General features: G+C 39.1%; 1 protein-coding gene across 3 annotated transcripts in view; it reads left to right on the top strand.

Moving 5' to 3' along the window:
- The window catches only part of OSBPL9 (oxysterol binding protein like 9), a 57,722-nt gene that overhangs the window by 1,338 nt on the left and 40,766 nt on the right, over window positions 1-15,618 (top strand). For all 3 annotated transcript variants that reach the window (XM_084211768.1, XM_084211769.1, XM_084211770.1), the window contains exons 2-3: window positions 7,665-7,715; window positions 11,720-11,798. In XM_084211768.1, the coding sequence (XP_084067894.1) occupies window positions 7,665-7,715; window positions 11,720-11,798 (130 nt within the window). The remainder of the gene's footprint in view (window positions 1-7,664; window positions 7,716-11,719; window positions 11,799-15,618) is intronic.

Here is a 15,618-nt window from a genome sequence, read left to right as displayed (position 1 = left end):
CTTCAAATGTCAGCTGCTTGACAGAGATGAATTAGTCAGTGTGGTCTAAGTAGCAGTCCAAGGTGCAAAGTCATTTAATGCTCAGCTACAGAAATAGAAACATTTGCTGATGACTGCTGTGTATAATTATAATTCTGGATATTGCACTGACTTTCATCCTATGATCTTCAGGTGTTTAATAAAATTATATTACTTAATTTTTTCTTATGACTGGTTACCTCTACATGTACATTACACTTTTATTTTGTATATTTTATTATGTTCTCTGTCAGTATAGCAACTATTAGTTCAAAAATTAAAAAACCCTTCTTTAACTACCTGTCCTAAAAAGTTCAAGTTGGGTTCAAGGAATAAAATCACGTTCTCTGCTTTATGTACCTTTACCACTAAGAAGTGGCTGCAGTGAACATTTCCTTCAGAATGCTTTTCCCATCCATGAGTTCTTTCTACATGTGTGTCTCTGAAGTGCTTGCTAGGCCATTCTCCAGACATCTGAATTCATTCTCTTACCTAAGGCTGTGTCCTGCTGAAACCTGCCTGCCAAAAGGTCTGGTGCTTGTGCACGCCCTCCTCTCCCTGTGTGCTGGCAGGGCTGCTCCCAGGGCAGCAGGGTCAGCAAGAGCAGCGTTTGAAGGATAACTCAGACCTAGTCCCAGCTGGTCACACACCTCTCAAGAGCCAGTCCTACCCCTGAGAAGGTGGTAGGGCACTGTTTGCTTCAGCTTTAGTGTTGGAGGAGTAACTCCTGACTGGTAGTTGATGATGCTTGTAAGCAGCATTAATTTGAAACGTTGGCAGGTTTGGGATTTTATTTAAGTGGGACAATGGCCTGTTGTGCTCTGCACAGGCAGCCTCGTGTTGGGAAGGAACCTGTGATCAGGTGCACAGGGCTCCCACTGCACCAGTTTCAGTCTGGAGCGATGGAGCTGCCTCACTCTGCTGAGTGTGGCTGGGCTGCTGTTTGAGCCTGGATCTGGCCCCTCCCAGGAGTGTAATGCTGGGATGGGCTGGGCTGGTTCCCGCCTGGCTGTCTGGACACACGACCTGGAAGCATTGTTGGTACTACAGGTACCTGATCAGCCTGTGCCTGCTCATCATCTCCCCAGGCTCCTCAGCCCATTGCAATCCAGTAAGTTCTGCAGACAGGAGACACTTTCTCCAGCAGATCCCACAGCCTGTTAACCTTTGACTGGGCAGCTGTGGAAAACTGCAGGCAAATGGCTCCTGATGCAGCTGAACCTTCCATTAGGGCCTGAGCCACAAACTTCTTCATAGGCGTGTCCGTGCACTCCTGTACTCAGCCCTCCTTGGTAGCTACCTAAAATAGACAGCAAAAAAGCACCCTTAATGTGAAATAAACATTCAAACAGAATTAGTGTGCAATAGCATGCACCCTGTGGGGAAAATAAAAGGTTATGCTTTGTCTTTTGGTGGAATGAATAGCTGTTAACCCAAGTGTGTTTTGGATACATACACCAGGAGCAAATGAATTCAATGAAATTCCATTTCTGGAATTATTAGAACTTTAAAGGAGCAAGTCAAAAGATTTTACATCAAATCAGAGTCAGGAAAAAAAAGAAAAAAAATTAATGGTGACATTTATTTCTGTTTTCATTTGTGTGTTCCATGCTCTGTACTTGTATTGCAGTGAACAACAGTAGTGCTACTTGCATGTGTGAATGTGGATCTTCTCACCTGCATTTATAAGGTGTTTTACAAAAGCCTTTTACCCAAATTGCCAAATTGTTGGCTTTTTTTTCCCACTCTGTAGTCCAGGAGCTTTTTTCTCGTTCAGAATTGAAATGTTCATCCTCAAATTTGCTTAGAGTTACTGTTGTGTAAAGTTACTTACAAATTCTGTAATTTACAGAGTATGATTTGGACTTGTCATCCAAATATTCTTTTCACATGCTTTTGCTTAAATAAATGATTGTCTGAAATCAGTAAACAGCCCCTTTTTTTTTCTTTTTCTTTTTAAGCAAAATATGTGTGCCATTTTTGCCATTTTGGATCAGTTTGACCAATGGCTTGACAAATTATTTCTTTTTTCCTCTCAGTATTCTTGGATTTGTGACTCTACTCATGTTTCAGTGTTTTCTCTTAAAGGAATAACTTACATATATAAGTTACTGAAGCATTGTGGGTTTGTTAGCTTCACTGAATTATTTAGCAAACAAGTCTTGAACTGGCTCATTCCTGCCTTCTGCTGGTGCAGGAGCTGTAAAGTTGTTCCATGAGCTGGATTCCAGATGAAAAATAGCTTTGTGCTGGTTTATTTTTTCAGCTGAATTTGTTCTGTTGTTTGTTTTGTGCATGTCAGTGTAGAAACGAGTGTGTTGACATTATGCTGGGAGGAGAACATGAAGACAAAGAAATGGTCAAGGAGGAAGGGGGAGTTGAATGCAATTTGCCTTTTGTTTGTGTTTTCTGGCAGAAGTGCTGTCTTAAATACACATCAGCTATAGCCTTGATAACCCTTGGGAATTCTGTAGAAATAATCCAGGGAACCACTCAAGTTTGAAAATCTGATTTAAATTCTAGCTTTAAGTGTACTCTTTAAGTAAATATTTAAATTTTATATAATAAATTGGAAGCAGAACTGGCATAGCTGTGCAAACAGTGCTAAAAACAGTGCCAGAAGAAGGTCAGTTCCTTAAAGTTTTTTAATACTTCATGGATATTTGACATTTGGTGATATTGAAAGGAGAACTATTCAAAATGTTGCAGGCTTAAAGAACTGCCTTGCACAGTGAATGAGGGCTGCCAGAAAAAATTGTTGTGTATGACAGCTCTGTATTGTGTGTTCCTGACACCAAACTGGGGAGCCTCCCATCATCTTAATGGTTTTTGCACGAGTGAATGCCTGAAGAATGGATTTAAGTGCTGTTCTTTTGTTCATCATTCCATCAGACTACTTTTAAGACATTTGCTGGTCGACTGCTTTCAGGAGCAAGAGCTGTGTGAAATCACTTGTTGGGAAAAGTAATTGTGGCAGTATGAAATTATTTCTCCCCTCATGTTTTTCAAGATTACAACTAGTTAGCAACTTTAATATTGGTTGTATTGAAGAACTGCTTGTACTGGTTGTTGTGCAACCCAGCTATTGAGGGGGAGGACTCAAATTTTGGAGCAGTTTTATGAATCTTTGGTGGTGAACTGAAAACAAACCTTGTTGACTTGATTTCAGACGATGCCTCTGAAGCTGTATTCAAGGCTCAGTGGCCCCATGGTAGTGACTTTCAGTTAAATACTTCTTTCAAATACAGTTTCTCAATCAGCAGCTGTGTGCAAAAATCCCAAGAAAACAGGAAAAAACCACATCTGCTTTTGCACAAGCGTTCCCCTCCGAGGTCTCTGTTTTCCATTCTCAGATGAAATGACACTTTTTTCTTATAATAACTTGATCTGTCACATGCCCTGAAAACAACTCAGTGAGTCTATTAAAAACAGACAAAACTTTAAGTGAACTCATAATAATAAAAATAATTCTGAATTTATGGTCATGGGATATAAAATATTGTTGGTTGTCATACAACACTAAATTGAAATTTGTACATAGTTTAAACTTTGTACCACAGGTTTCCATGCACTGGATTAACTGTTAAAGGATTATAATTGAAGTAGGTGACTCCTCTTTAATAGTTAGGTTGCAGCTACAGGCAGTTTGGTCTGTAGCTGTGCATTTTTGGGGAAGAGGATGAATGGAGGGTTCCAGGTCTGGGCTGTCCTTTTACACCTTGATCCAGTTAAGGCCTCACATATTTTAATTTCTCATAGGATTCTCCAAAGCAGTGTAATGCTTTTCCATGCCAGGACCTATAAAATGTTGCCTTACCTATTTCATAATATCCTGGCATCTGTTGGGGTTAGATGAGCCCCGGTGGCACCTCAGCTGTGGCTGTAGTGTTTTATCTCCTGTTTTATGACTGCACCCACAAAAGTCCCAGCTTTAGCTGCACAAACAACAGGGCTGTGAGATGCTGTCCCTGAGCTCAGGGAGCTTCTCCTCTGAGACTGGTGTGTGCCTTGGAAGGGGGCTGGGGGAATGGTGGGGCTGGGAACAGCATGTGAAATCATTAAATTGTTGAGGTCTGTTTCTGCTTTAAAAATGAGCGTTGCCTTAGGATTTGATGAGAAAAAAATGACTATTATGGAAAGCAATCCAAATTTAAGCCTCTCTTGTAGATGTAGATAAATTGCAGAGATTACTGTTTATGGATACTGCTTGTTCCAGGTTCTTCATCCTTAACAGGAAATAAATGTCCCAAGTGGTTTTGCTCATCTGTGTACTTATGTTAGGGATTTCCATGACAGCACTGAGTGAGTCAGAAATGCACCTCTTCAAGTTCTGCCCTTCTGTGCAAGCAGAACTCATGCCTGAGAACTTTTGTAGGCAAAGAGCAGCTGGGTTTTATTTGAAACCTTAAACTTGCACGTCACAGCCACGACTCAAATGAAATAGTAGCACTTCTAAAGATGAAGGAGGGCTGGGGGTTTTTGGGCTTGGATTAGGATTCTAATTTTGTTTTGTTTTCTTTAGATAGGCCCAATCATTATTTTAATTTCTCTTAAGAAGTTGTAGATTACCTGAAATGCCTTATGCTAGATCAGTTCTGTCTGTGATCACCTTTGCTGTGTGGATGTAAAAGAGGAACCAATAAAGGCCACATCTTTTTGGGAGATACCTAAATTCCCCCTGCAGTAATATTCTATAGCTTTATTAATTTTTGCAAATTTTTATTTGAGTTTCAGCTGAAATTTATCTCATTTTGCTGTCTGCTTATAACCTGTTCAAGTCCTTTATCATCACAATCAGTACAGTGTGTATTGAAAGCTTATGGGAAATGTAATTTTGTCTGGTTATAAAACTGAGCGCTGAAAAAGATAGCTGCATATTAAAATTTTAAATATAAAAGGAAAGTAAAATGTGGGGGGGTTTATTAGCCATTTAGAGATGTCTTTCTGCTGTATGAATTTTTGTTCAGTGAAATGGAACCATTCCTCAAAGCAGTTATGGGATGGCTTTATTTTTAATAGGATATATTGGATAACCTAATTTCAATCAAAGAATAATAAGGGGAAGCTGAAAGTATTTGAGTTGTATTTTTATAAAACCTTAGTTGGGGGGAGGGGGCAAAATCTAAAATGTCAGCTGAATTGTGTTTTAAAGTGCTGTCCTTCAGCAGCAGTGTAAGGTTTGCTGTCTGCCAGTGAGAGAATCCAGCACTGTGTGTGATGGCAGCTGCCTGCTCTGGAGCTCAGGGAATTCAGATACTGGAATGATGGGTGCTTTACTGCACTTAGGTAGCATGAATTCCATTTAGTGCTTTCTTATAATTGATATTAACCAAGTAAAGCTCTGTCAGAAGATGGTGAAATTATGGGTAAACAGGCCCACGCTCTGACCTGTTGTTTATCTTGTGATTCTTTTTGCAGACTAAGAACGTTATAAAGTTTAAACTTAATTTCCCTTCCAGTGAAATGTGGTGGACAAGAAAGAGGGATGCTTTTACTCTTATCTTTTGCAGCTCAGGTGGTGGTCAGTGGAAGTGGGGGTTTTTGGGGTTCTGCTCTCCCTTGCACTGGGAGGAGCCCTCAAATTCCCTGCATGTCAGTAAGGGCTCTAAACCCTTCCAAACCCAATCTCTTCTGCTGCCTTTGCTTTTTGTCTGCTCTGGTCCTGTGCCTGTGCCCAGCACAGGGAGCTGGGAGGGCTTTGCCTGGCTGGTGGGATCCAGGTCAGAACTGGTCGGGTCCCTGCAGCCTCTGCACTGTTGCGGCCTCAGTTCAGATATTTTCTTTCCTGCTTAGATTATGCCAATATTTCTTCCAGAAACCACCAGAGGGAGTGATAAGCCCTCAGAAGTGTCCTCCCATTTTAGGAGAACTGTCAAGGCAGTGAATATAAAAAGTAAAAGTGTACTCTAGTGAGCTATGTTTCAAATATACACAATTTCTCATAGGAAATTGTTGGAGAAACTTCGTAACTACATCCTCTCTTGGGTTTGATGTTAAAAAAAAAAGAGACCAAAACAAAACAACGTTCCAAAAAGTCTTCCCTATGTACTTGTTGTCTAAAAAGAAATATATCTGTAGAATACATTATGGAGGCGCTGCTGGTCTTTACTTCCATTTCCCTTTGACCAGCTCACATGTGCTGATGTAAAAACAAGTAGATTAATACTGATGGCTTCTAACACTCAGAAGACAGCTCTGATAAATTGGAGCCTGAATTGAATCAGAGGTCAGCCAAAACATTATTTGAAGCCCCAAGTGCTGTACATTATCTTTAGTGAATAGGACTTGCTAGGACTGCTTCATTCTTTCCTCCTAGCTATATCCAAAACATGTTTCAGATAAAGAATAATTTCTTACTTTTAAGACTGATGCTTCTTGTCCTGTCTTTTTTTTTTCCATTAATGTCAGCAAGATTTTATTGTCTAATTGCTTCAGTGAAAATAGGTCTGGTGGTAATAACATCAGTATATTGTCTTGATGGAATTATTGATAGACTGCTGGAAAGAAATGGGTATTTCAGAAGATGACAGCAAGAGAATCTGATCATGAGACATCAGTGACAGTTGTTGTTTTCTTGACCTGAAAGAATGTAGTTTGAATATTTGGATGGCAAGAGAGAAGGGGTTTTATTAGACAGGACTACCTTTCAGATAAGGCTACAATAGCAAGGAATTTATAATTTAAAAAGCAGGAAGCATGTGTGTGGGTAGTCAAAATACAGCCCTTACCAGAAAACTGAGTCTTCAGGATGATCTCACTGTTTTCTTTCTTAAATAGTTTGTGTGTGCTACTTGGGCTTGCCACTATTGCCCAATAGCAATGGTTACTGTCAGCTTTGCCTGTGACAGGGGTGGGAATAGCTGAAAGCTCAAGGATCACTGTTTCAAGCTGAGTTGACTGTTTAGAGTTCCCTACTTGGGGTGGGGGAGGTTGAAGCTTTTTTTCAGTGCTTCAAACAGGTATAAAAGAAGAGATTGAGTAATTTTGCAAGGTAGGTTAATGTGCAGGTTTGAGCACTGGTTATGGTCATGAAAATCCTTTTTTCTGATATGGGCTCCAACAGCTTAAATGGCTATAGATGTTAACTTTTTAAATTGTAATAATGACAGCGGTCTGTTCTAGCTAGGAAGCAGATTTTCAAACAAGTCTAAACATGAATTTTGTTTCTGCCTAAAAGGAGTATAAATCAGGGGAAGTTTCTGACAGATGTATAATTTCATTTGTGCAATTCTGCCTGCACAGCTAGATTTTGTTTCATGAACACTTTCCTGAGAATAGGAGAGAAAGGAGGAAGATGTGAATCAGCATACTGCTGATTTTTAATATTTCTCAACTCCTTTCTTCTTCCCTCAACTCCTTTCTTCTTCCTTTGCTTTTACTTTCTGTAAAGGCATGGACTGCATTTCATAAGTATTTCTTGAAGTTACTTAGGAAACTTCTTGAAGTGGGATCTTGTATTCTTTTGAAGGATTCATTTTCCATACTGTGGTTGTGGGAACGAACATATTTTGTAACAGAAATTGCATTTTGTTTATTCAGTCACTAAAAAATGGTGTAAAAATGCTTTATTCTTTTTCTGTTGGTTTGAATAACTTTCTTCTTACTGTATCTGTTAACCCACTGATCTGGTTTTTTTTCTGTTTCAGTCAAAAGACAAAATGATGAGAGGCTCACGCCGAGGGTGTGTTAGACTCAGGGTAAGTTGTTGTTTTATTCAGTACTTAATGACTTGCTGTGTATAATATGTCCTGATGGAGAGAACTGCAAGGAGACTTTTGAGGTTTGGGCTCTATTCCTGACTCTGCAAAATGCTGAAATGGTGAAAGTATTTAAAGAAAGAAAACGTTAGAGGTCAAGTGACATGCTGGGCTAATTACATCCTATAATTTATATATGGTATGAAAATATTATACATTTTATATTCTATATTAGAAGGCATTTTGTGGCAGAGTAAGATGGGTTAATAGTAGGGCACTGTGAAAAATTTGCTGTTTGCAGTTCTCATTTCTCTGTGTGTGGAGGTCTATATATATATCTGTATATACACAGATATATATATATGTGTGTGTATAGGTTGTTCTGTACCTACAGAAGTCCTTGTGAAACTGCTTCCTTCTGTCCTGGTTTTTTTTTCTTCTGTTACAGTGTCCTCTTTTGGACACTCCTTAGGCCTAGGCTTGAGCTTAGTGAAACACAGGAGGACACAAAAAGGAAGGGAGAACACTGCTGGCAAAGTTTTTGAAATATGGTTGGGTGTGCAAACTGGGGAAAGAGAAGGTGCAGAGTGGGAAAGCTGAGCATGGCCTGTGTGAGGCACTCTGGTGTGGGACATTTAGCCCTGACTGCTGCTGCTGTAGCTGGAAATGGAATTACTAAAGGGAGGTGAGAGTGCTGTGATGTCTTTGCACATGCCCAGTTCCTACCTCGCTGTCATGCTTATACCAAAGCTATTTCTTCTTGCACAAGTCCTTTTCCTATATTTTTTCCCATTTTTCATTGAATTTCTGGTTCTAGCATGCCGCAGTCTTGAGAAGAGCTGGAAGAAGTGAGGAGTGAGAATGATGGGTATGAATGGGAGCATTTTGCAAGTTGAAGTAAGAGAAGTCTAGAGAAGGGGATCTGTGGTCTTACAAACAGTGTGATGAGTGTTGAAGGAAAACTGTGCATTTTCCAGTTACTCCTTCCTTCTGTTGTTAGGCCTTTCTATCTTTCTCTGAGTACCTGTAGCCTTCTGAGACTCAGAGAATCCCCATTAACTTGGATTCCAGATTACTTCTTTGCACTTTGCCTTGCTTGATATGTTGATATCTTCATGCAGAATTTCTTTATGGCAAATGTACACTCAAACCTCTGTCTAGAACATTCCCAAAGATTCATGAGGCAGGTTTTTTCATTGTGCAGAAAAATTCAGTCCAAAAAGCCATGCCTGCTTTTATAATTCTGTGAGCCTGTCACTGTGGAGGTTGGCCACAGCCTGCCAGTTTAGGAAATAATAAAAGTGAACAATCTGTTCAATATTGCCTGGTCCATCTTTATATGTATTTAACATGAAACAGCCACTTTCTCTTCTCCCATCTGTCACTCTTCCACCACAAATTGTTCTTTGGAGTTTTCTAAAAACTGATGGACTCCCCCAGCATTTCTCTGAATATGTGTGATTTGCTGGTTTGGGGTTGGGATTTTTTTTTTTTTTTTTTTTTTTTTTTTTTTTTTTTTTTTTTTTTTTGGTGAGGAAGGAATCTTCCTTTTTTCTGCTTTTGTAAAGCAGCTCCCCTGGCAGATGACAGTGATACTGATAGCTGAACAGATGGGCTTTTGCAGTCTGAAATTCTATCAGAGAGGTTTTCTGTTTAGAGTAATTGTTGATTTGTAACTGTAGGTGTGAACATAAACAAACATGTAACTTAAGCAATTTGGCTAAAATATTTCCTTTTCTCTTGAATGGATTATGAAAAGCTTGTTCTTCACCTTTTTTCTCCTAATGCACATTTCATAGGCCTGAAATTTCATCTTCAAATTCTTTTGCTGATTGTCTTAGTGTACTTAGGAAAGTGTAGTCATAAAGCATTCTGTGTCATCTTCACTATGCTTTTGTCCTGCCAAAGTTTTCTGGAATAGCCATAACTTTACCACTCTTATTTTTAATTTTACTCATTCATATGTATTATCTGCATGACAGAGGAAGCATTTTCTGTGCTTCTGGCTCGGACCCTTTGCCCCAGTGTTGCAGTGACAGTATGTGCACTGTACACAGGTTTGTGCTGAGTTCACAAGCCCAGGAGAGCTCTCCCTGCTCCCACACTTGGGATGGAGCAGGACTCAGCTGTCTCAGTCTGTGTTTATGTGAGTTTCACCTATATCCTCTGGGAGAGTATCTTGATGATGGTGAGGTGAGGGTCAGTCTCTTCTCCCAGGTAACAAGTGACAGGATGAGAGGAAATGGCCTCAAGTTGCACCAGGGGGGGGTTGGATTGGATATTAGGGGAAATTTCTTCACTGAAAGAATGGTCAGCCATCAGAAAAAGCTGCCCAGGGAAGTGGTGAAGTCACTGTCCCTGGAAGTGTTCAAAAGATGTGTGGATGTGGCACTTGGTGAGATAATTCAGTGTTGGACATGGTGGCACTGGGTTAACAATTGGGCTGGATAATCTTGGAGCTCCTTTCCAGCCACACTGGCTCTGTGATGCAGCTGCTGAGGAGAGCAATATTGTACAACTTGCAGTGACCTTCTGATTTACTGCATAGCAAAATATGTACTTAAAGTGCCAGATATTTATCTACTGGTATATTTAAAAGAAATCTGGTGGTTATTGTGTCCTGGCACTAAAGATGTTCAGAATTATACTGGCTTGGATATACTTTTTAGGTGCCTCTTTTACAATGATCACAGAGCTGTCCATGAAAAGCCTATAAGGAAGATACTCTTGGAGAAGTTAAGTGGCACATTTTATCAGTGGAGGGAAATAAAAAACCATCTTGGAGCTATCCTTTCCTGCCACACTGCCTTGGATTACAGAGGGTTGGTGCTGTTCTTCCCTAGGACTGCTGTTGTGGGGCTGTGCTGGTCCCAGCCATGCGTGACTTGGTCCCACAAGCCACAAATCCCATGGAGGGGCTGTGAGGAACCTGTGTGGGTAACACTGACTCAGCTCCCTCTGCCCCCAAATCTGGACCCAAACCATCCTTAGGTTTTGGCCAGTCTGGTGCATCCCTGGCCCCCAGCCCTGCAGCTGCTGTGGGTTGCTTGGCTGAGTGAAGGAAGCCCTGGCTGGAATTGACTCAGGGCTCCTGGTAGTGCTGTTACTCTGTGTGCTGTGAGAGAAAGGGCAGAATTTACCCTCTAAATATGTGCACCTCCCAGGGATGTCTGTCTGTTTTGTGGGATGGGAAAGGATGCAGCAGATTCTGGTACTGTGCCTCCTTGAAGGAGAAAAGAAACTGAGTCAATCCACTGGTGATTTTTGAGCTAAATATTACAGTTTATTTGAGCTGGCAGAAACTTGGAATTGTCCTTTTTTTTGTGTCTTCTTCTGGGTGAAACTGTTATTTATTATAAGTGTTGGAGGGGGCAGGAATGAAAATGTGGATAGATTTGTAAATTGGTAAGCACAGATGGTCTTTAATTTATTTGCATTTTGTTGTAATAATTCATGAAGAATTAGAAGACAAAGCTAGTTGCTTCCCATATATCCTGATTACTTACTGTTAATATTTACTTAGGGACTGAAAATTAGATCATGCAGTGTACCAGTGACATGACATGATGGGCCAAATTCATTCTGCTAGAATGATTTATTTTTTTATTACAGGCTGGTAGATAAAATCAGGTCAAGAGCTTCTTTTTATAGAGTACTTAAGAATTATTATTTTTATACACAGAAAATACATATAAAATATGTACGTTGGAATGTAGTAGGGAACTGCTGCAGCATAAAGCCACCTCCATTACAAAAATAAAAGATGCATATTATTATCCAGATAACAGCTTTACAAACATTCACTGTTTTTTTCTGCAACTAAAAATTTGTTTTAAAGAACTGACTGCATCCTATGACTGAACAGAGAATCTTTTTCTGCTCTTTACTGTATTCAGTTTGCTTCTAATTTGTCAAAGCTTTTTAAATTCCAGTGGTGTAGTGATAGAGTGTCTGCTGCTGATGTCACTGCTTGCCTTATCAGGATTTTGTTCTTTGTTTCACAGGGAGCTGTGATTGGTATAGACGATGAGGACGACAGCACCTTCACAATAACTGTTGATCAGAAAACCTTCCATTTTCAGGGTGAGCTGAAAGAAGAGATTGTTTTTTCTTATAATAGATTCCACTTGTATTTGATGGATGATTTTAAATGTTTGGCAACAGAACAGCATGAATGAGCACACTGAGAACATTCTGGATCCAGGGGTGCTGCAGGTTAGGCAGGGATTTACATCTGCAGTGAATGCATATGTGCTAGAAAGAGACTGTAGCTCTGGCAGGATTTGGAGATGAATAATGTAAAGAATAAATCACTCAAGGGGAGAAAGTAATGTGCTTCTGATTATGGGTTTCGCTTGCAAAACGTTTCTGCTCTTCGTTATCAAGATACAGTGATGCATTTCTTTATGAAGAGAATCAAGACTGGTCTGAAGGTTGCAGTTTTATCCAAATAGAACTTAATGCTCAATTATGAGGAGACTAGAGGCAACGTTGGGCTTAACGGTGGAGCTTTGCTTCAAGATTTACCAGCTTGCATTCATTTCATCTACATTTCTGTGTCTTGTCTGCCAGTCACCATTTCTCTGCTATTATCCTTTTATTCACATTTCCTAGCACCAATGCCATCTGCCACTGCTATGTTTCGTCATTGCATGCTATGGCTCACCGGTAGAAAGGGTAAGGCTCTATATCATTGCTATGTACTCCTTAAATGATTTTGTCTGCAGCAGTAGGACAAAATACTGTGCTGATATTGAATAGAGAACTTCCTTTTTCTGAATGTTAAAATCCCAGGGAAGTATGATGAAAATATTTTGCAGTTAACATTTGTTAGTCCTTTTGCTTTTCCTCGGAAATGCAGTAACTAAATAATTGCTTTGTATAGAGCTGGAAAATGTAAATACCCAAGAGGCACACTTGCATTTAAGCAGTCATTTTAATTTATGTAAACTGAAATAATTCTATAACTTATATTGTACTGTACATATTTTTAAATCAGTGATTTGCAACTGGGAATTATCATCAATGCTGTTGCTTTTGTGAGACTCTTTCTAATGATAAATACTAATTGTACACAATATTGTCACTGGCTTCTGTATTCCTTGTGCTGTAGTTTTTCCTAAATGCTGCTTCTGTCTTCTGGCTTTTCACTGCATTAAGCCTTGTAAATATACCTTCACAGTGCTGAGCTCACAGTAATACTTAAATCTCCTGTTCCCAAGGATAATTGTTAAAATGCAAGCTAATTGCTAATGCAGTAATGGAATGCTGTACTAGGGCAGTCTCTCAGTACTACAAAGCTAAATACTGCTGAATATTTGAGAACTTGATACAGGTAAATCTAGAAATCTCTGATCTTTAGTTACTTAGATAGACCTTTTTTAATGCATCTTGTTATATGCTGTATTCTGCTTTAGGTAGTCAGATGTCTTAAGAAAACTGATAGTATTTGATATAAGTAATGTTCTACTCTAAGTAATATTGGTCATTTTTCAACAGCAGTGTTGTCGCATCTCGTGCTTTATAATTTCTCTGCATTTCATATTAGGCCAGGATTTATTTATCCTCCTTTAGTGTACAGCTAAGATATTGTACACTATTTTCTGTATTATGCTTTTTCTATTAGCATATTATGAAGATAACGTACCTGATACCCAGGAAATTATAATGACACAAGCACAGTATTAATATACATGGATTTAATGCAAACATGTATAAAGACAGGTAAGATATGAGTCCTGTGATATTTCAGTGTCAAAAAATGCTCTGTGGAACTCTATATATAGTTCTTATAGCCACTATAAATGCATTCTCACCTCGTGCAACCTCTGTCATATTTATGTCAAATTTTTGTGCATTATATTAAATTAATTCAGTATTGCACAGGTTTTAATTTATGCAAAATGTAGGTCACTTTCAGGCATAAATAGCAAGTGATTAATAATGTAAATATTGCAAAATGTATGCTGAGATTACATGTAGGGCAGATTCTGGGAATAATCCAAGAAAACATACAAAATTCCTAACTATTTCTTCCTAACTTTTAATACCTGGTTAAGATAGAGCTTTTGTTCTGCAAGATGGCCATAGCTATAAATTCATTCACCCTTTATGAAAGAAATCTTGGACAGGAGAAGATGCAGGAATGGCAACTTAACAGTCTCCTTCTTGCTGCCTTCCTGCTTTCTCAAGGACAGACAGGGATTCTAACAAGCTGGAGCCTCCTTGCTGGGAAAAAACAGAACTTTAAAAATCCAAGCTTTCAGAGATCTCCTGACCTAAGTTGGGGTCCCATCTGCAGTGGAACAGTTTCTCTTGCAGGCTCTCCATTCACTCTGGCTTTAAGTACTGATTGGTGCCTCAGCTGACAGCCAGTGATAGAATTTGAATTAGTGAAAACTGAAAGAAAAACTTCATTCTGGGTTAATTAATTCTTTCTTAATGTCAGTTGCTCAAAATTGCACATCTGACTAACACTTTGGAGATGGAAGTAATGAGATAAAGGGCAGGTAAGTAATTTAAAACTGCCTGACCAACTTCTCACATGGGATTTGATTCCATATGTGTGTAACTGAATTTCTGAAGTGCCAAAGCTCCACCATCTCCCACTCAGATTTGCCTGTCACTGGATTTTGGCAACTTCTGAGTCTTTCTCAGAAGAAAAGTTCATATTTTGTTTCTGCCTGTGTCAGTCTCCCTCTTTTCTGTTCTCAGCTGTGCTTCCTAGTGGCCATCCCTGTATTGAGCATCAGTAAAAGTTTAAAAGTTGTCATTACAAAGATGTTGTAGGTTTTGAAAGGTGACTGGGTACATCCCAAATGGGATCCATATCCTTAGTATGGGTAAAAGGACAGAAGTTAATTCAATAAATATTGGCAGTAAAACAAAAACAAACAATATGTTTGGGTTTTACTGTCAGCTTGACTTCAGCTCTGCCAGAGTGCCCAGCAGATTGTTTCCCTGTATTTTATTGCTATGGACAGGCATATTGATGCTTGTTCATATTGGAGGGGGAAGGGAGGTAGAATGACATCAGAAATTTCAAAATAGATATAAAAGTAATGTATTTTACCTCCTGATTGGTCCTTGTTTGGTCATGCTGAATATCCAGTTTCATGGCTTCCTTGTAAGGCTTCTGAATTAGTAGATCTTAAAGTATTCCCTTGTGAGTTTTTTCAGATTAGATGCAAAAATCCATTCAAGTTGCTGTGAGACATTTGGGATAATACTTTTATTACTTTTGGTTTAATTTACCTTCCTGTCAGGAAGCTTTTTCTTGGTGATATATTTTTTCTTGCTGCAGTACATGTCCCTGTTCTAAATGTTCCATAACTTTCAGACACTGTGGGGGTTGGGTTTGTTTTTCTTTTAACGTCTTCATATCATCACCAAGCTTTAAGCTCTTTCCATTTGGAAATTCACTTCTTCAATCCTTCATATTACTTAGCTGTTCTTTCTCCTCACTGGGATGCTTGTGACTTAAATTCAAGAGTGGGAACATGATGTTCAAGAGACTCTGGCAAGGGTATTGTTGTATTTCTTCTTGATATTTGATTTTCTGTCTAACCTGAAGCAATAATAGCTTCTATCTGGACTGAAATACTTCACTAAATGCACATTGCATGCATAAAAAGAATTAATATTAAAAAAAAAAAAAAATTAAACTCCTACCTGAAAATCCAGCTCTTATTCTTACAGCCTGCAGTACAGTTCCTTGGAAGGCAAATCAGTTTTGTGTAATAAAGGATGGAAAGATTGGAAGCAGTCCAGTGCATTGATCTGAGATGATTTTGCTTTAGCTTTTGTCTTTCCTTTCCTATTCCTGCCACAAAAGTATCTGAGAAATGAAGCGTGAATGTTGCTGTGCAACTTATTCTCCTATTACATGAAAGCTGTCAGCTAG

This window comes from Fringilla coelebs (genome assembly GCF_963513975.1).
Source record: "Fringilla coelebs genome assembly, chromosome: 9".
Classification (NCBI taxonomy): domain Eukaryota; kingdom Metazoa; phylum Chordata; class Aves; order Passeriformes; family Fringillidae; genus Fringilla; species Fringilla coelebs.
This window is presented reverse-complemented; position numbering and strand designations above follow the sequence as displayed.